The sequence below is a fragment of the Sarcophilus harrisii genome, chromosome 1 (assembly GCF_902635505.1).
Source record: "Sarcophilus harrisii chromosome 1, mSarHar1.11, whole genome shotgun sequence".
Lineage (NCBI taxonomy): Eukaryota > Metazoa > Chordata > Mammalia > Dasyuromorphia > Dasyuridae > Sarcophilus > Sarcophilus harrisii.
In genome coordinates this window covers 555687346-555708737 of record NC_045426.1, presented here as the reverse complement: position 1 = coordinate 555708737, position 21392 = coordinate 555687346, and the positions used below count along the sequence as shown (strand labels likewise).

The following is a 21392-nucleotide window of genomic DNA, read 5'->3' as shown; positions in this document are numbered from 1 at the left end:
TGGCCAATTTTCTTTTTCCTTTATTCCTTCTAGACATCCCCAAACCACCCACCTATTCTCATACTTGGATAAGAAATTTTTTGCCCTCCCATCCCTGTTTTCCTGTGCTTAATCCTATAGTAAAACCATCAATTTGTATTTGACATGGAAATTATGACAGAGCTACAAGTCTAGTGTTAGCTGAAGGATCTAGAAAGCGAGGAAAGGAAGCTGTGAAAGTAGAAGTCTCCAGCTCAATAAAAATGTCTTGTTTGCTAATTAGTTAATGTTAACATGAAAACATAAATATGTGAAATGACGATTAAATATATGTCTTTTGCATCTATCACACTTGAACATTTTCCAATTTTCAGAACTGCCAACTCTACAAAGTTGCCAACTTTCAACTTATTGTACTTGTATTTAGAATAATCAAGTATGCTTGACAGATTGGAATTAATTAATATTAGATTTTAGGTATTTCCCCCATATCATTACAGGAATCACTCTGAGTAAATTTATTTGAATTGCTGAATCACTGCCCGGAATGGTAAGAGTCTCTTAAATTCAAGACTGGACATATAAGGCACAGTAACTCAGCAGGACTTGAGGTCCTATAAAGGGAGAGATGTGTGATGAGATGACCCTAGGGGTCATTTCTTTTCTATCCCAGGATTGAGGATCAATTCTTCTTGCTGATAGAAAGGACTCCCATTTGCCTTCTTGGTTTATCTGTGCTTAAACTGCCCTATTACACAAATGATATTCCTGAGGCTATTTATTAGCCCACTGTCTTATTACAACTTCTCTAGGCATAACTGTACAATATAATTCTGTAGCCCATGCCTATTGTGGTTTACGGCTGCTATTCTTCATCTGATAGGGATACATTCAAGAATCTGCTTCTGTAAATTTTTCTGGCCAGTATGGCAAGAGCCTTAAGAACAGTTGTTCCCTCCAGGTCCAGGCTTGTTCTAGCCATTGGCTGGAATACATCCGTTTTTCTTCTTCCATCACCACTGGGTTATAGTTTTGTCAAGGATGGGGAGTGTTATATACAGATGCCTCAGATTAGAAATTAGTATTGGCTTTCACTTCTCAGTGGTCAGGCCAACCTGAACCAATTCACAGTTAGGAGAGGTTGGAAGGAGGCATGAGAAACAACTCTCCACACGTCCCTGTGCTTGGCATGCCTGGTCTGTGCTGTGAATAATAGTTCATCTGATGCAGTGTAATTAGATAGGAGGATGAATCCTAAGTAATCCTGGGAACTACAACAGGGAATTGGCCTCTGTGAGTTACTTTTAGCCTTTCAAACTGAAATTTGAAGTTGAAACTGAATAGTTCCCTTGTCATGGTAAGAAGTCCACTGTGGAGAAATACTGGAATTTATTAGTTTTCAAGCTGCCACCCAAAGTGAAAAATGTTGCCCAATATAGCCAACTCTCAGTTATTCAGGAGCTGATTATCCACTTTGCAGATTATTCATGCTCATTGTTTCCTGCTTCCTTCTTTTTCTCTTGGGTTCTTTCTTGGTGATCTTCTCATAGAGGTGATAATAAGAAAGTATTTTTAGTCCATTTTCTTCTACTTTTAAAGATGAAAGTCATAATCTTTTAAAGCTGAAAGGTGACTCAAAGATTATTTAATTCATTTTATAAAACCAAAGAGGTAAGGGACTTGCTCAGGATTACATAAGAAGTAGAATCTGGAACTAGAACCCAGGATTCAAATCTGATTCTTTCTACATATGTTATATTTGATCCCAGCTAAGTGTTTTGATGAGAAGCATTTGGAGATTTTGACACAACTGAGTTCAGATTTTTTGGTATATTTCAATTATTTTCTAAAACTTCATTTGCAGGGGCAAAAGAGATGATAAATAGCTATGATTATAGCAAGTAGGGTCTCAGGCTATTGATCTGAACAAATAACCCAAGGGTGGCAATCTCCTGGTGGTTTCTATGATACTTTTCACTGTTCCTGCTAATCTCAATGTTAACTATAGTGCCACAGAACCACAAAAAAGGAATAGTCCAGATGTAGGTATTGTTAGGTGTGACCCTACTAGAGAACAAAGTTCAGAAGATAGCTAACTTTTCAAGAAGGAATTAGTGATTATTTGTTTAAAAAAGAAAATCATTGTTTTCAGTTCTTTTCTGAGCTATTTCTGGCAGTAAGTTTTGCTTCCTCTATTTGAGCTGTTTTCTGCTGTCATTTCTCCTATTTCTACCTCCAAAGTTTCTTTTTATGGATGACCATGCTATATTATTATGTCTCTTTAGTGTATGATGTCAGTCTGATAAAGATTGTAGACTCCTTCACAGAACAATGTTTGTAAATATATAAAATAAAATACATAGGATTCCAAAGAAGACCGATCATAGTGAAATGCAGTCACCAGAATGTTAAAAACAAAAATGAAAGATCACAGACCCTAGGTTTAGAAACCCTGCTCTACTTCTTTTGCTTCGTGTTAAATTGAACTGAAGAGATAGAATGTGTTTGATATCCCTGAACTCTCCTTCTGTGATATCTTATAAGGGATATTTGACCATAAATGGATGGCAGAGGGATGGGAATTTCTTGGTAATTGATATTCTAGGTAGGATAGGCCTTGATAAGCAATCCCTCCTAAATCATTGTGGGGAATAGAAGGAACATATCTTTGTCTTTCTGAATTAGATTATTTTGCAAAAACTAAGTATTTCATCTGTGTTATGTCCTTAACAAAAGGCTTTGAAAAATTGCCATAGCTTAGTAGCTTTTTAAAAATTTTTGACTTGTTTGACAATATTGCTCAAAATGCAAAGCAATATGCAAGTTGATATTTTGAATCAATTGCCCTAGAACTTCATTCCTCTCAATAAACATATTCTATTTACCATTCCTTCAGATTAAAACATGTTGAATACTTTTTTTAAGTGCAATTATAATTTTATTGGTATATGGAACTCCTATTGAGGATACTACCTGTATATCAACAACTGCACTGTAATTTATAGTCAGAATAGTTTGGAATCTTCCCAAGTAAATGACTTGCCCCAAATCACAAAATCAATACTGTATATGTCAGCACCAATACTTAAACCCATATCATCCATATACCAAGGCTGCCTCTTCCTCTATTTTGACAATATTTCCTCCCATGTTAATTTAAAAAGAGCAGAGGGCATGAAATTAGAAGGCCTGAGTTGTGGTTCCCATTCCATACTGTAATAGGAAAGTCATTTCTTTGTGTCTATTGTCAAATCCATCAAATGGGAGAAATGTTTTCCTATTTATCATAAAGACAAATAAGATGATAGGTAACTAATATTTATGCAGGGCACTAAGGCCAATGAAGTCCTTTTTATCCAACCCTGAAAGTTAGGTTTTATTATTATTATTATTATCCCTATTTTACAAGTGGGAAAGCTGAGGCTTAGAGAGGTCAAATGACTTACCTGTGGTCACAAAGCTAATGTCTGAGGCAGAATTTAAACTCATATTCTTGCATCCAAGTCTAGAATTCTATTTCATTCCCCTGCTATTTTTTTTTATTTGTAGATAGATACAGGCATCTGCTGGTACATGTTTAACAAATAGATTCCCTTTAAAAATGTTGCATACATATGTTCAAACTTAATCTGCATTATTAACACTTTAAATCTAGACAACCAATGAAACAACAAATCAAGCTCTGATTTATAAAGATTTCTAACTTTTGGAGTATAAATGCTCACATAAAGAAAATTTAACAAGTGACTTTCTCAAGCCAATTAGATCTGGCATCATCACATCTCCTAATATGTGTATATACGTCTACACACATATGTAATGATGCTTTAAATTATTTGGAAGACAGCCAACACATTAATACAATAATAGTAATAGTAATAACACATTATATTTATAAATTATTATAGAATTATAGTAAAAATTCTTTTTTATAAGTCTTATGAAGTAGATTATTATTATTTTCCTATTTTACAAAAAAAGGAATTAAGACTCAAAATGCAAAGCATTATATATTTTTATAATATTACTAATGTTTATTCTTTTCAATTAAACAAACAATTATAATTAGTGATTAAAATAATTGATTGAATTAATTTTTATCTTTTGAGGGAAATATAGCAGAACTGTGTCTTCAAATTATGAAGATTAACTTCATCACTTTTCTACAGTAAGAAATACAGGGTTTTGCCTTAACAAAACAAATTGAACACTGAGGCTATAAATTACCATACTTCTTTACAAAATACTTAGAGAGAAAAAATAAGTTTGGAGGAGCAAGTCAGTTATCTGTATTGTATCTATTAGGGGACCCATAAAGAAGAGTTATTAGTAGGCTTTTAAATAAAAGTTTAAATAAAAACCATGGAGTAAAAACATGACCCTTGTCTCAAAGGAAGAAGGATTTCTGGAGCAATGACAGCCAAACTTGCCATACATTGAACAAGAGAACTAGAAGCTACAAATGCTAGAAGCTACGTCAAACCAGGAAAAAGCACACACCATGAGTGTTTAGGAGAGCATACCCATCCCAGTTATGCTCTCTACTATGTACTTAACTGATGTTTAAGGAGACCCAATTCATATTGCTTAAAGGGGACATGCTAAAGCAAGGGAACTTGATTTGCTTCCAGTGCAAACCCTCAAATCCACATGCAGGTTGTAGCATAGCTTCATTTATTTGCAGCATCCTGAGACAGCATTACCAAATACCCTATACAGATACAATTGTGGGCAAAAAGGTGGCAGAGGAAGGGGAGATTTCTAACTGAACTTCAATGAGAGGGAAGTGATTTAGTGGCTATGTTATGAGAGGAGTGAAGAGGGCAATACAGCTTTAATAAGAAAAATCATAGAGAGGTGTTGAAGGTACCATAGTGAAGCAGAATGAAGAAATTCAAGAATATATAGATAAAGATCGATTCTCAGAAATAAGGTGAAAAATCTGGCCTCTGACACTTAACCCGTCCTAGCTGTGTGACACTGAGCGAGTCATTTAACCCCAATTGCTTCAGAAAAAAAAAAAAAAAAAAAAAAAAAAAAAAAGGTGCGTAATCATCTTAGAGGCACAGTGGTTCTGAATGAACTCTAGAGAAGAGTGAATAGGAAAAGCAGAATACAGCAGTACATTAAAGTGAAAATCAGAACAATGTATCTTTGATGATGGAAGAGTTATGGGAAACCATGCTGATCAAGGTGTTTTCAAGAAAAGTGCCAATAAGGCCCAACTGCAACTTCAAATTTGCTGAGTCTTGGGAATTGTACCTTTTGCATTGAAGATTTTACTTATGCCTTTCCATCTGTTGGGGATGTGTACCAGGTTTCTTCTATAAACTTTTTATTTTTTTTTTTTAGTCCACAGTTGCCTGATACTCTAGAGGTATCATTTTCCCATGGTCATAGTTTGGCCATACTTTTAATAGTAACAAGTTAATATTGTGGTTAGTAAGCAGAATGGCAAATTCTGAGCAGCTGCTGGGTTCTTTTCCTACCTTTTTTGACCACTGACTAGACAAGCCTCAGGAGATCTTTTATCAAGTCTTTTATTGAAGAACTTTAAGAGGTCTTACTTGTTACCTTGTACTTGTACCTGCTCCTTGCTTTGCTTCACTCTGTTGATTATTGCAACTTATTAAAGAGATTAAAAAATTCCTGTGCAGGTCCTTAACTTTAGTTCTCACAGAAATACTTCAGCTCCATCCTCATCTTATAATATAAAAATTAATCACAAAACCATGTCATGGGTATGATGGAATTCTGAATTTTTTTCTACCCATTATATTAGGGGAATTAGATAGTCTTCACTTTTAAGCAACAAGGATAAATCAAATTTAAAAGGCATATCAACTCTAAGGAAAAGTGATAGCCATGTGCTGATGTCCTTGTGTGAACCTTTCAACAATATTGTTTTTCGTGGGCTATCACTAATTGGAAAAACTACTCTCATGTTAGGTTTGTAAAGTGATTTTTTTCTTAGTTGGTCTTCCTTACCTTCTTTGATCCTTTGCATTTAAAAGTGAAGCAGAGCTTTCCCTTCCCCCCCAAAAAAAGTATTTGAGGGTAATAGAGAAAGAAAAAGAAAACAATTTAATATAAAATGAAATTTTAACACATCTGGTCATGATTAATTTCAATTCTATAACAAAAGCCCTATACCTTATAGGTTACTCAGTTTTACTCATTTATACCATGTTGAAGTTTTAGGACCTTGAAAATTATAAATGTTTGCTAAATTTTATTCTAGTAGTACTGGGAAAAAATTCAAGTTGTGTGGAAGAGAAGGGGCTATTGGAGAAGGTGAATAATTTGAAATTTCTCACAATCCAAATACCCAAGAAAAAACTGCTACAAAGAATTAATTTGATGCTGAGATTTAGCGGTGGTTGCCATAAAGACAAAAAAAGGGAACAATGTGGCAGGCTTATTTCTTACCACTAGTGACACCACCAATGATTTATTGTGGGAAATAGGCAGTTCTTTCTTTTTTTTTTTTTTTTACAAAGATTGTTAGCTGAATGTCTGAACTTTGATATTTTTTCCCCTTGTGAAGGGTTTCTATGTGACCCCCAGTTACTCCTGATAAACTATAGTTACAGTCAGTTCTCCATAATCTATATTCAAAGGGGAAAGAAATGTAATACAGAATTCATTTTAAATCTCTTTTCTTTTCCATTTAAAAATCTCATTTTTAAAAATTCAAATTACTTTAATTCAGCAAACATGAGTTTAGCATCACTCATACAAGGTATTGGGGTAGGTGCTGTGAATATAAAAGAATTTTTGCTCTTAAGAATTTTATATTCTACTTGGATTTTTGAAATCTAACTGATAAAAAACCCCAAAATTTATTAATCCATAGGACAATAATAACAATAATGCCTAGTATTTATGTAGCAATTTAAAATTTTCAAAGTGTTTTATGTATATTTTCATTTGACACTCACAAAACCCTGTAAAGTAGATAGTTGTTCCCATTTTACAGAGAAGAAAACATTTATTAAGTACTCATGCCCTACCCTCAAAGTGCTTCCTGGCAAATGGCTCAGAAAGTTCAAGTGGCTTGCTGGAGGTTACAGAGCCTTGTAGACATACAGAGCAGGGTTCAAACTCACTTATTCCTGACTCTAAGGTCATCCCTTTTCCTACTTTATCACCTATCTACCTCAATAAGATCCAGAGACTTAGAGAATCTCTCACCTCTTCTTTTTTCCTGTAATCCACCTGATCTTGGCAGGAGCATCAGTGAACAGTGAAATGAGTCATCAGAGATATAAGAGAGAGAAAGAAACATCCTAAATAACTGACTAGCTGTGTGATGAGCTTCAGGATTGGGACATGGCAAAAATCAGGTGAAATGATAAAATTGTAATGAGATTCCCATGTGGTGCTTAGTGAAGTAACAATGGTTATCACTCTCTCTTGTTTAATCTTATAGTGGAGTATGACAAGGAGTTCTCCCCTCGCCAACGCCATCACAAGGAATTCAAGTTCAACTTGTCCCAGATTCCTGAGGGAGAGGCTGTGACGGCTGCTGAGTTTCGAATCTACAAGGATTGTGTCATGGGGACCTTTAAAAACCAAACTTTTCTTATCAGCATTTATCAAGTCTTACAGGAGCACAAGCACAGGTATGAAGATCCAGGGAGTCCCACATTCTCTTACTCTATGGCTCAGAGTGTGTTTGTTGGAAATATAAATTCTGGGCTCAGGAGCAAAACATGAAGTTGTGCTATTTATTCAGACTGGCAGAGTAAAGGCAATTTGTTGGCAATTGAGTTTGTTGTAGTTGAGTGGGGAACATTCCAAACACTGTCTTAATCCAATTGCCAGTCAGTTAACATTTACTAAGTGCACATCTTGAAGAGAGACACCGTAGTGAGATAGGCAAGAATCAGAATATGCAGTTTCCTACTTTGCAATCTAAGATGGATGGGTGGGGGAAGAGGATGTAGCAAAAACACAAAAGCATGAGCATACCTGCCAAAATGCTGTTAAAAACAAGTCCAAACACATAAGAATTGAAGGTAATTTTTTTCATATTAAAACAATGTAGCAAATCAGAAAGCCATAGAATCTAATACCAAAATGCTATGACCTGGAATGATGCTAACCCTCTTTTAAAATCAGGTACTTTGAAATACAACTTTACAATAATATATATATTCTTTATTAGAAACCGGAAGGGAATTTGTAGTGATGAAAATAGTGTTTAGTTATTATTTGGGGCCTCTCTGTCTATCTCTCTCTGTTTCTATCTTTCTCTTTTTCTCTTTCTTGGTAAAGTTGCCTAAGTTCAAAGTATTGAAGTTCCTAATAAAAATTATATGGTGCAATATCAAATTTAACTACATGAGGGAGAAGAAAACAACACAGCTGCTTAGAAGTATATTCTGAGGTCTATACCAAAAGATCTTGAATAAAACAATCATAAAATGATTGGGAAGGTTGGAAGGAAGTCAAAGAAAAATATCTTGCTTGGTTACACAATCATAAATAGTGTTTCTTAGGAAAAGAAGGCCTTTCATATATTTACATAATAGGACAATATATCAAAAGTACCATGTTTGCATTTTCCCCAGCAATATGTATATAGTCATGCAAACTGAGTATTTCACAGAATGTAGAGAAGAACATAGTCTTTGCTTGATTAGCTAATGTGTTTTGGAAATTAATCTTTAACATTTATCCCAGGCTTGGAATACTGGAAAACAAGGTGATAAATTTGCCAAAAAATCTTGGATTTTGGATCTTGCTGGATATTTAATGGGTTGTTTGATAGTTCAGGGAGGCATTGGGTGCACTAGTCTTGCTGTCAAGTGTAAAATACATAAATAAGGAAGCAAGAGTATTGTACCAACATTGGAGAAAAGTGATATAAATTTAATGGGGGGAAGGATTTGTTGTATTTGTTTTATAAATCTCAACACCCTTCCTCCCCTGTTGTGAGGTCTTTGGATGGTCATAGACAAAATCCATTGACTCTCCCTCTAGAATTTCCATAACATCCAAAGCTTAGACTTTCATATGATTTTTGAGAATGGCTATAATTCTTGCTGCAAATAATGGCTCTATGAATGAGTATAAAAATTAATTCACTAATGATTATGACAAAAACAATAATTCAGTTCAATTCTTCAAACATCTATTAATGACTTCTATATGCAAGCATTATGCCAAATTCTGAGAGTGATACAAAGCTTAACTAATACATTGTGTCTGCTCTTTTGGAGGCAACAGTTAAATAGAAAAATATGGCACAAAGATAAGCATAACATAAAACGTTTCAATGCTTCAAACCTCTATAATTTTATCAGTATAGATATTCTCTCCACTGATGCCTATCAAAAACTCTCTTGATCTTCATATCATGATGAGATATCAGAGTACAGCTTTAGTGGATGTAAAATAACACATGTTAATATCTTACAATGGGAGCTTAGATTCGGCAAAATCAGGGAGGAGGGATAATTGAGCCATGGAAGCAAGAAAGCAGAAGCTTCTACCAAGAATATGGCATCAACCCCCTTTCTTTCTGAGGCTGCCTGTGAGTCCAGAGCTTTTGCGTTGGGATTCCCAAGCTAGCGCTGATACTGTGATTGCAGAGTTGACTGTATTGACAGGAGGAGGAACAAGAGAGATAAGTGAAACCTCTGTAGATTAAGGTCATATAACTCTGTTGAGTTGTATTTTCAAGTAACTTTTTTATGGCTTTGAGTTTCTTTATGTTTTTTTACACTTGTACTTGGAAAACTCTTTAAAGTATGCTACAAGCTGCCTGAAGCCATAGACACAGGATACACTAAGAGGTTTGGTTGTAATTTTGTACCATAAGGTAGATGTTAGCTGAAATTCTTTTTAAAGTTTTCCCTGTTTTCTTATGCCACAAGTTAGGGAACCCTTGCAACTATGGTGTCTATATTTTCTTCTCAATCCCAGAGGATCTGATGGATAACCCAGAGGTTTTCCAGGGACAGGAGAAGCAAACTAGTGCCTTCCTAGATCATTATGAAAGGATTTATACTGTCTAACCTCAAAAATTAGCAATAGACCTAGTTAGGATACTTTACATTCTTAGAAAATTATCGGGGAGGGGAATGGGAACTAGATTGGATAATTCCTTTTATAGATTGGACAAGTTTTCTATTATAGAGATAATGTTTGCTAAGAGATTACCAGTGTCAATTTCTTGATAATATTTGAATATCCTCATAATAAATGGAATGCTTCTATATACAGTAAGTATACAGAGGAAAAGAGATGGTTATTTACATGTATAAATGAATCCCAATAGTTGAGAATGATTTAGACTTGTAAGAAGTGCTCTCTGTTTTAAATGACCTTGCAGAAACAATTGAAATATTTAGGTAAGAAAGTGATCACATGTATATTATAGAAAGAAGCAGGGGAGCTTAAGGCCAAGAGAAGGGAATGTAACAAAAAAGGCAAGAGAGTTACAAGCCCAGCAGTTGGCAGTGATAAATTTCCCAGAGTTAATAATACTATGTATGATATAGATTGGGTTTAAAGTATGTTTTTTTCAGTTCAATTCAATAAACATTTATTTTTTATTTTTATATTTTTGAAGTAAGGATAATATATTATGTAATATATTATATTACATATAATACATGTACATACATATGGATACATACATAAATATATGTAATCATACATGATAATATAATCACAATGTACAATATAATATATAAGCATATACTAACAATATATAATACAATGTAACACGTAATTATAATATGTATTATATTTTTAAAATAGGAAATATCATGTTAAGTAGAATAATATACAAATGTAGAATCTTTTTTTTAATTATAGCTTTTTATTTACAAAACATATGCATGGGTAATTTTTCAACACTGACCCTTGCAAAATCTTCTGTTCCAGCTTTTCCCCTCCTTCTCCCCACCCCCTCCCCTAGATGGCAGGTAGTCTAATACATGTTAAATATGTAAAAGTATATGTTAATTATAATATATGTATACATATTTATACAGTTATCTTGCTGCACAAGAAAAATTGAATTTAGAAAGAAAGTAAAAAAAAAAAAAAACCTGAGAAGGAAAACAAAAATTCAAACAAACAACAACAGAAAGAGTGGAAATGCTATGTTGTGGTCTACACTCATTTTCCATAGTTCTCTCTCTGGGTGTAGCTGATTCTCTTCCTTACTGAACAGTAGTGAACATCTCATTGTTGAAAAGATTAATTCAGCATATATTATTGTTGTTGAAATATATAATGTATAGTGTATAATGATCTCCTGGTTCTGCTCATTTCATTTAATATCAGTTCATGTAAATCTCTCCAGACCTCTTTGAAATCATACTGCTGGTCATTTCTTACAGAACAATAATATTCCATAATATTCATATGCCACAACTTATTCAGCATTCTCCAACTGATGGACATCCACTCAGTTTCCAGTTTCTAGCCACTACAAAAAGGGCTGCCACAAACATTTTTGCACATGTGGGTCCCTTTCCCTTCTTTGAGATTTCTTTGGGCTATAAGCCCAGTATAACACTGTTGGGTCAAAGACTATGCACAGTTTGATAACTTTTTGAGCATAGTTCCAAATTGTTCTCCAAAATGGTTAGATCCGTTCACAATTCTACCAACAATGTATCAGTGTCCCAGTTTTCCCACATCCCTTCCAACATTCATCATCATTTTTTCCTGTCATCTTAGCCAATCTGAGAGGTATGTAGGGGTATCTCAGAGTTGTCTTAATTTGCATTTCTCTCATCAATAATGATTTAGAGCACTTTTTCAGATGACTAGAAATAGTTTCAATTTCTTCCTTTGAAAATTGTCTGTTCATATCTTTTGACCATTTATCAATTGGAGAATGGCTTGATTTCTTATAAATTTGAGTCAATTCTCTATATATTTTGGAAATGAGGCCTTAATCAGAAACTTTGACTATAAAAATGTTTTCCCAGTTTATTGCTTCCCTTCTAATCTTGTCTGCATTAGTACAACAAACATTTATTAAACATCTATGGTATGCCAGGCACTGTGTTACATGGTAGTGAAACAAATTCGAAAAAAAGAATTAGTCCCTGTTGGAAAGTGGGGAAGGGGAGAACACTAGGGAGTATCCAGCCCAGAGGCATCTTTTCCACAGAGTTCAAACTAAGCAAAGCTGCAAATGGAAAGTCGAAAGTGAGCTGAAAATTCCAGATCTCTATAAAAGTATATTTGGGGAGTTTAGTGCTCTTCCTTCCAGCTTTCTGATCAGAAGGTAGAAGGAGGGAAATGGGGAAGTGTTGAGTATCCAAAGTTGAGTTGAACTGCATAAAGAGGAGATTTCAGGGTATGGAGACACTGGTCCAAAAGTATAAGAGGTCTTATGGTCAGAATAGGATAAGACATTTAAGAAGACAGGAGAGAGCTGGTTATAGGTCAGCAGAGTTGTTAGAGGTCTTGGTTCTTCAATGTGTGGCCAAATTGGGCTGGCCTGATGGTTTGCTCAAAGGATAACCACTCTATCTTAACTGCTATTGAGATCTGGGCAATGTACTTCTGCTGGATAGATATGTGGAAGTAGTTCCATGGAATACCTCACAATTTCATCATCACAATAGGACTTTAATCAAGTGTATTGAGAAGGGATATAAGATTTTAAGACCTAGATGATATATCAAGGTAGATTAGAGCTGACCATCATCTTTGGGGCAAACAGATTAGACTGAACATCTTTGAGTCTGAAGATGAACCTTCAGGATGTTAAGATCTTTAAATAAGGGCTTCATCCCAGATAAGAGATCATGAGAAAAAAAGGTACAAGATATTTAGGTATACCCTACTTAACTGGATCCTGATGGTACAAAGAAAGTAGTAAAAATGACTAGAGTAGTCCTTCCACAAATCAGCCTCTTGAGAGAAAGAAAGGAACATTTCCTATACGTGATAACTAGATACTAAATCTCTGAGTTGTATATAAAGTAAGCTTTCAGTTGCTCTAAATAATGTATAAAGAGGAAGAGTGCTAAAAATAAACAGCCTGTAGGAAATATATTTTTTACTGTCCTATATTCCAACAGAGCAGAGAAGGCCCATACTTTTTCAGTGGGGCAGACCAATTGTCTTTAGGTTTATACAGGAAGGCCAGCTAAGGCCACATACCCCCTTCAAAGATAAGAAGGAAGGGTCTTTGGTGGGAAGATATTTTGTAATTGTCATTAGGGTGGCAATACAGTTAAGTTGTAGGAATAGTAAGTTAGCTGCTGTTGCTGAGAATCATAAGGAGGGCATCCTGAAACACTCCTATTTAAGAGTAGGAAGAGTCTGGCTATTGGGCTAATATTTATAAATCAGTACTCAGGTGGTGGCTAAAGTGTCAGTTGTTTTGACAGTAACAACAAGAAAGTGTGATAAGTGAAAGTTCTCTATGACAGAACTGCATAGCTTTGGAGAGTTTGTTGTTTCTCTGTGTTCTTAAGTTTCTCTGCATATCTGCAATGGTGAGCCGCTTTGTTTTCTGTTTATCAGGTAGAGTTTTATGTGTTGATTTGTATGATAAATTAAGGGACTGATGATGACAGATCACTGACAGTTATGTCCTTAATAATTGTTTCTGATCTCTTTAAAGTTTATTAATGGGTGTCTCTGTCAGACTTTCTTGAATACTGATAGTAGCATTTAAACTGGGCTTTAAAAGTTGTGAAGAAATTCAATAGGATACGTAAGAGAAGGAGAGAAGATATTCCAGATATAAGAAATAGCTTGAGTAAAGACAGAGGTAGGACATCATGTCAGGGAATAATTCAGGTTAACTGGAACGTAGAAAAGGTAATTACAGGTAAACATTGAAAAGCGTCCCACACACATTCAACATATATAGGACTGCTTGCCATCTAGGGGAGGAGGTGGAGGGAGAGTGGGGAAAAATCGGAACAGAAGTGAGTGCAAGGGATAATGTTGTAAAAAATAATCCTGGCATGGGTTCTGTCAATAAAAAGTTATAATAAAAAAAATAAATAAAATAGTCCCGCATTTTGGAGCAATTGAAATGCTAAGCAAAAGAGTCTGAGTTTTATTCAGAAAGTAATAGGGAGGCACTGAAGTATTTTGGATAAAGGAATGACATGACTAGAACTTTTCAGAAGAAGAATTAGTGTGGCAGGGATTTAGAGAATAAACTGAAGAAGTAAAGATGTTAAATGTGAGAAGACACATTAGTAAGATATTGCAAGAAGTGATAATGAAGGCCTATATTAGGATGGAGGCAGTAACAAAAGAAAGGAGATGCAAGTAGTATGGAAATAGAATGGAGAGATTTGGGGATGAGAATGGGATAAAAGAAAGAAGGATAAAGAAGCATCCCAGATAATCCCAAGGTTTTCAATATGGAAGACTGTGTAAATCTTAATGCTGCTGATGGAAATAGTGAAGCTAGAAGGAGGAACAAGTTAGGAAAATAATAATTCTGAGATTAGAGTAAGGGGGGATTGTCAGTGCATCTGGATAGTGCTGTTTGTAGGCAAAGATGGGACTCTAGAGTTTTGGAAGCTGGAGCCAGATTTCGAAATCATCTAAATTTCTATTCAGGTAATATTACTTGAAGTTATAGAAGGGAAACTATGATTGGAGAAAGAATAGAAAAGTACAGATCCTTGATAAATGCTTAAAAATTGGAGATTAATAAGATAATGAAGCAAAGAAAGAGTTGTTAGAAGGGCAAGAGAAAAACCAAACAAGTGTGTCGTCTTTGAAGTAGGAAAGGAACATGAATAATAGAACCAGAATTGGAAAGAGCCAGGCCTCTAACGCTTACTTTTACAATAATCACAGTTTCTAACTACATATCTGGGAGTAGCCATAAGGTTTACTTGAAGACCTCCTCTATGGGTAATACATTATATCTTGTGGCAGCCCATTCTGGTTTTGGTGAATTATACTTGTAAGGAAGCTTGTTCCCATCTCAAGCCCTAACCTTCCTTCTTGCAGAGAAGAGATCTTTTCTGTTTAGCTCCATGTTTCCTAGATCTGCCCTCTGAAGCCAAACAGAACATCTGTAATACACCTTTGATAATACAACCCTTCAAATATTTGAATATAATTGGTATGAACTATTTCTTTTCAGGCTAACCTTGTCCATTATGTAAAGCAATTCTCACATAGAATGCACCTGAAGTTAGAATGCATTTGAGGTCTTTCAACATTCTTTTTTGTTCTCTTCTGGACACTCAAGTTCTAACAGTGTCTTTCTAAATGATGTTGCTCAGAACCTTTCTGACTAGGGCAGAATACTGTAAAACTATAATATCATATCTTTATTCTTAAAAGTTATGCTCATTTTAATTCAACCCAAGATTGCAATGACTTTTTTACCATATTTTCTACCATATCAAAGTGTTGATCTATATTGAGCTTGCAGATCTTTTTCTGAATAAACTTTTGCCTAACCATGCCTCATCTAACATCTATGAACTCTATTTTTGGTTTTTCTTTATAGGTTGTTTCTCCCATGAGTATTGAAGTTCCTAAAAGACAGGGATAGTGTTTTTAGGGGCAACTGAGTAGTGCACTGAATAGAACTGGGCCTAGAATCAGGAAAACGTGAATTTAAATCCAGCCTCAAAAACTACTTCCCAGGGTTGTGGGAGGTAAAATCAAATGAGATAACCTTTATAAAATGTTTTGCACAGTACCTGACACATAATAGGTGCTATATATAAATGTCTTTACCATTCCCCTCCCCCCCTTTGAGGGCAATGGAGGTTAAATAGCTTGTCTAGGGTCACACAGCAAGTAAATCTGAACTCTGGTCCTCCTGATTCCAGAGCCAGTGTTCTATACACTGCCCATCTAGCTGTCCCCCCCCCCTTTCCCTTTCTTTTTCACTTTTCTTTGTATCCCCAGAACTTAGCACAGTGCTTGACACACAGTAAGTGCTTAATAAATGCTTGTTGATTGATAGAGGTAGTATGTAAATTCTTACTCAGATAATAAAAAATAATTAACTAATATTCTACTCAGGACTTCAATTGGGTGACTTGATTGAAATCAATTTGTCAGTCAAGTGCCAATCATATATTATTCACTGAAATCACTTTTCATGAAAGAAGCTTTGCAGTGGTGAAAATGGGTGATCAATGGCCTTTGAAAAGTGTAGGAAGCTTTCAAGCTCTATAATTTATTTAAATACGTTGTTTTATTGCCGGGTAGAAAATGACAAACACTAATGTTGGGGGTCCTGTGTATGTTTTTTTTTCTTTTTTTCTTTTCTTTTCTTTTTCAAGAGCAGCCAGCACAACATTTTCAAGGTTTATGCAGCTACAGCCAACAAAAAACAGCTGCTTTGTTCTTAAAATGGTCATGTTATACTTCCTTGGGGCCAGAAATAAGTTTGGAAAGTAATATAAAAGCCTCGATTGTCTCAACCTTTGATGATATTCTGCTCCAGAAGAGCTGGGAGCTTCCCTGGATTCTAGGACTGAAGCTTCTGACTTTTTTTTTGTGCATGGGAGAGGGGAAACACTAGGAGAATTACATGCTTATATACAATTCTAAATTGTAAGAAAGGAAAGGATTTTCTTCTGTATCTCTTCTAGGCCAGGAAGTTCTGGGCCAAGAGCCTAGGCATCCCACTGTCTCTAAGAGTTCTTCCAAAAGGTTGTCCAACTTTAACTCCAGGCCCCTTCCCTTGGTGTGGAATGGTTTGATCTTCCCACCTGCACCATCTTGGGGTGTCTTGGCTGAAAACTACTGAGAGAGCTGTGAGGAAATGTATTTTCTTTTCTCATCTTTGTTTAAGTTATATTTGTAGTATTTGATGGATTAAATGTGCTTAGCATATGTTTGGTTTTGTTGCAAAAAAAGTCTGTCTCTTTTTAAAAAGAAAAATTCAGGTTGTAAAGTGCTGAGTCACATACCCAGCTGAGGCAGATGGAATGACATCATGGGGTCCCTACTATAAAAGGCAGATCAGAAACCCTGATTAGGGAAGGCTGGAGGAGTTTGTGCTAAAAGTTAATGGAGATTATCAATGTAAAACCTAGTTGTTTTAGGAGATAAGCCTGGGTGAATTTAAGGCATATATTCAGATATGAGTATTCATGATAATAAAGAAACATTATTGTGACTCTTAAACTTTTAATAATTTAATATTTGAGATAATAAATTGGCATATAGAAGACCAAACACAAAGTGTGTAAAACACTAGTAGAGGTTTGCTGAAGTGAAGCCAACACAAACTGACTCTGGAAAGATAATTGCTCATTTTCAGTGTAAACATTTATATTTCAGAAATCAGTAAATATTACAAATCAGGTCATGATTTATTGTTTTGACTGTCTAGACTTAAGAAAGTGATGAAAATGTTAATAATGCAGATTAAACTTTAAAAAATGTCAGGTATTCATTTCCCCCCTCCCCCCCCCCCGAGAGCCAGTTTTTTTTTTTATTTTTAATTTATTTTCAATTTATGGAATAAAATAAGCATTTCCATAACAAAGCATAATTTTGAAAAGATAAATTCACATAAAACTGTAAATTTATCATATCCAATTTGCTATTCCTTTTATATATATTATAGAGTTATCATGTAAATTTCCTTTTTCTCCTTTTTTTTCCCCCTTGCCTCCCTCCTCCTCCCCTCACCTTAGGAAACCAGTGATTAAATATTTACTAGTTACCCTACCTAAACACAAGATCAGGATATATAATTGTAATAATTAGAATTGGAAGTATATCATAAATCTTGGAAAGCTAGAAAGTGTTTTTTAATGTCAATGAATCTTATTTTCTCATTTTACAGGTAAGAAAATTGAGACTTATAAGGCTATGATTTGTACAAGGTCACACAAGTAGTATAATTGGAGGAGCTGGTATTTCAACCTAAATTTAAATATATTTTCACATACCTCCCTCTTCACAGTTAAGTATATAATATGATATGCTTTGTGTACTATGAAATTACTTTTCTTCTATATGTTATTGTTCTTTTCTCACATTTAAAAGTCAATTGATACCATTTTATAATTTAATACTATTTATTTAAGAAAATGCTGATAAAAGTATAGAATAATATAACCTAATTCACTTTATCTTTTTTCCCCATTCCCATAGAATGCATAATAATTGCTATTTGCTAACCAAAAGCAATATCATTAATTACCTAGGTAGGATTGACAGAGGAGTACATCTTATTTTTTTGTGTCTTCCTACAAGGATCTGCTTGATGAAGAAAATGTCTCTAAATCTATGATCTTATGAAATTCTCTCAGACTTTGTTTCTTAAAGCATTGATTGACTTCATTTCTTCTATGAATTCTAGTAGACCTTGATGGAAAGCTGTATTTTGATTTTGGGACTTTACATATCTATGTTTTATAGTTATTATTTTTCTATGGGGTTATACTTTGTATATCCCTGGCTCCATATAGTCTGTTTTATCACAAATGTCTTTTTTGTTTTCTCACTTTTCACAGATTTAAACACTTTCTTCCTCAAGGATTTTGTTTGGAGTTTGCATAATTCTGGAGGGTATACTGGGAACTTGCTTGATCCTGTTTTTTATTCTGGCTGGACCTTACTACTTGCTCCTGAATGGTTTATTCTTTAGTGGTCTCAGAGGTGGCTCCTGCCAGAGAGCTGCAAGCTTTTAGCACACTCTAAACTGTCTGATCTAGGATAAAGTCTATGCATTTCCCTCCTGATTTGGTCTCTATAGGCTCCTAACACCAGTTTGTTAACACAAACTTCAAGTTTTCCTCTAGTTAGGTCCTAGGGTGTTTCCTTGTGCTGGTCCCAGTCCTTGTTATCTAGGAAGAAAGATCTTTGGGCTTAAAATGATGGGACTGCCTTCACTTACCACTGGCCCTTGTTGCTCAGCTACAAATTCTAACTTGTACCTAGAAGATGAATCCAAGATCTTGCTCTGGAATCACAGTCTGCAGTATCATTAATTACTTACTCCTACCTCCTGACCTATATAATACTTCAGGCCTAGATCATGTGTGCCTCATTCTTGACTGATAAGTAGCCTTATCCCCCTACTAAGCAGGATTCCCAAGGGTCTTTGCTTTGGTTATACAACTGCTGACTCCAGCACAGACCTTGAACTGTGAGGGCTTGTCCATGTGGGATATCCTAGCTGGAAGCCCTTCACCAAAGTCTGCATTTCTCTACATGTCTCCTTACATGGATTTAGTCTGGAAATTGTGGTTTCCCACTTAAGGAGCTCACAATGTATTGGTGGAATGTGTTTATCTTACCACTTTTTGTTCTTTGTAAAAAGAAAGACAAAAGGCAAAGAAAGGAATAAAATAGAAGAAGTAGGAAGAAATATCCAATTAAAAATAACTGTAAACATTGATGGAATAAACTACCTACAAAACAGAAGCAGATAGCAGAACAGATTAGAAAGAAACATGATTAATGCAGGAATTTGTTTTACTTGACTATACTTATTTGTAAAAAGATTTTGTTTTTTATTTTTCAATTGGGGAAGCAAAAACTCCATCCAAATGAGAAGAAGAAAAAAAAAGAAAGAAGACTAGAAGAAAAGCTAATTTTATTTGGCTTTTAAGTTAAGAAAGGGAGGAAGGAAGAAAAGAAGAAAGGAAGGAAGAGAGAGAGAAAGAAAAAGAGAAAGAGAGTTAGTTGAACTTGTGAGAGTCAGAATGGGTCACATCTCAGATTACAACTCTGCTGTGGTCAGAGTGAAATTATAAAGTATATGAGAACCAGGGCAAGTCAAAACTATATGATTTATTCTCCTTCAATGATTTTATACAGGTGAAATCAGGTTAAAGTGAAGATTAAGGAGGGCCCTAAAAAGGGGTCACAAAAGGTCAATATGTAGCCCAGGGGTGTCACTGCTTAGTTGCCCGTCATGTGGCAACCACAGGACCTGCCCAAAGTGTGGGACTTCCATTAATTGCCCTAATTTGCCCTATCCTACATTGAGCTGTGGTTGTAGGTTTTGGCACTATTTAGACTACTGCAGAAGGTATTTCAATGGTCTGCTTTCATAACTCTTAATGCTTGTTGACAGTCAACCCATGAAGTTAAGGTTAAACTGGCTGAAGAGAATAGTATACCCTGTTACATCAATCTCAGAGATGGTTGATTTGGTTCTGGGCTGGTCCCTGAAATGAAAGTATGGAGCCGAAAGGATCTAAGTCTACAGAGACTTCCTGGAGTAGTTACAGACTATCAAAATGTCTTGGAGTTGGCTCTTTCAATTAAGTAGAGAGCTACTGTTCCCTTTTAGAGAGACAACTTTGTATAGTGAGAAGACTTAGATTCAAACATTAACTCCTTTGGTGTGAAAGTAACTAAATTACCAATCCCAACCCAATTTGAAATCAGCTAGTGAATTAGAAAGGGCCCTCCACTAGGTAAGAGGAAGCCTAATTTCAAATCTTAGTTTAGCCAGTTAATTACATGGCCTCATACAGGTCCCTTCACTGCTGATTATACTTCCTAGATAAATGTCTATATTTCATAAGTTTCAAGATATCAGTAAACTGGATAGGAAAAATGTTGCATCTTTATTTTTACTAAACTTCTGAAATTTATTAAATCCTTCAATTATTTAAAAAACATTATTCTGAAAAACAACATGACACAAAAAAAGGGTAAGCTCCCTTGGTAGTGACAATGAAATTTTTGTGAAGTGAAACCTATAGACAAAAAGAAGTTTCAGTTAAGTAGATAAGCTGGTGGGTTATACACCAAAAAGGTTCTACAGATTTGTAATTCTACCAGCAATGAATGTTTGTTTTCTCCTTCTGCATAAAACTACCACATTTGAGTTTCTTGGCTTTTAACTAATTTTTGCCAATTTGATGGATTATGGTAGTACCACCAATATTATTTTAATTTTTGTCTCTGATTACTTGTGAAGTTACTTTTTTAATGGTTATTTTATAAATGTGTGTTTCTTCTTTTGAAAATTGACTGTTTATATCCTTTGATCAATTTGTCCATTGTAGACTGGAAGTTGCCATTGTGCATTTTTAAGAGGTCCTTATGTAGATTAGATAATAAATTTTTATCACTCATTTGCCTAAGTTCTCATAACTCATTTGCCATAAATTTTTTAAAACTGTTTTTGCTTTTCTCATTTAAAGTTAGAGTCTCATATTACTTTTGTTTCTTTAAGAGCTCTAGATCCAGCTTCCTTGCTTCCCTATCCTTTTCTCTATCATCCCCTTTTTTTCCCCTCTCTTTCAGGACAGAAGCCCCATCTGGGATTTCTGGTTTTAATTTCTTATTTAATGGGCCTAAAATCTTAGTCCTTTAGGAGTAGCCTAAGTTCCTCTTCCTCCTACTCCACTTACCTTCTGTCATCTCCCATCTTACTCACTTCAAAATTAGTTGGTATCTAATTACTTAAATCGATCAGAGATATGTAACCTCTTCATACTTAATTATTGTGTCAA

The 21392-nt window shown here is 34.9% G+C and overlaps 1 protein-coding gene across 1 annotated transcript in view; it reads left to right on the top strand.

Moving 5' to 3' along the window:
- BMP6 (bone morphogenetic protein 6) overlaps positions 1-21392 on the top strand; it is a 205985-nt gene that overhangs the window by 141919 nt on the left and 42674 nt on the right. Inside the window, exon 2 of the mRNA XM_031946878.1 lies at positions 7412-7604. Coding sequence (XP_031802738.1) covers positions 7412-7604 — 193 coding nt within the window. The remainder of the gene's footprint in view (positions 1-7411; positions 7605-21392) is intronic.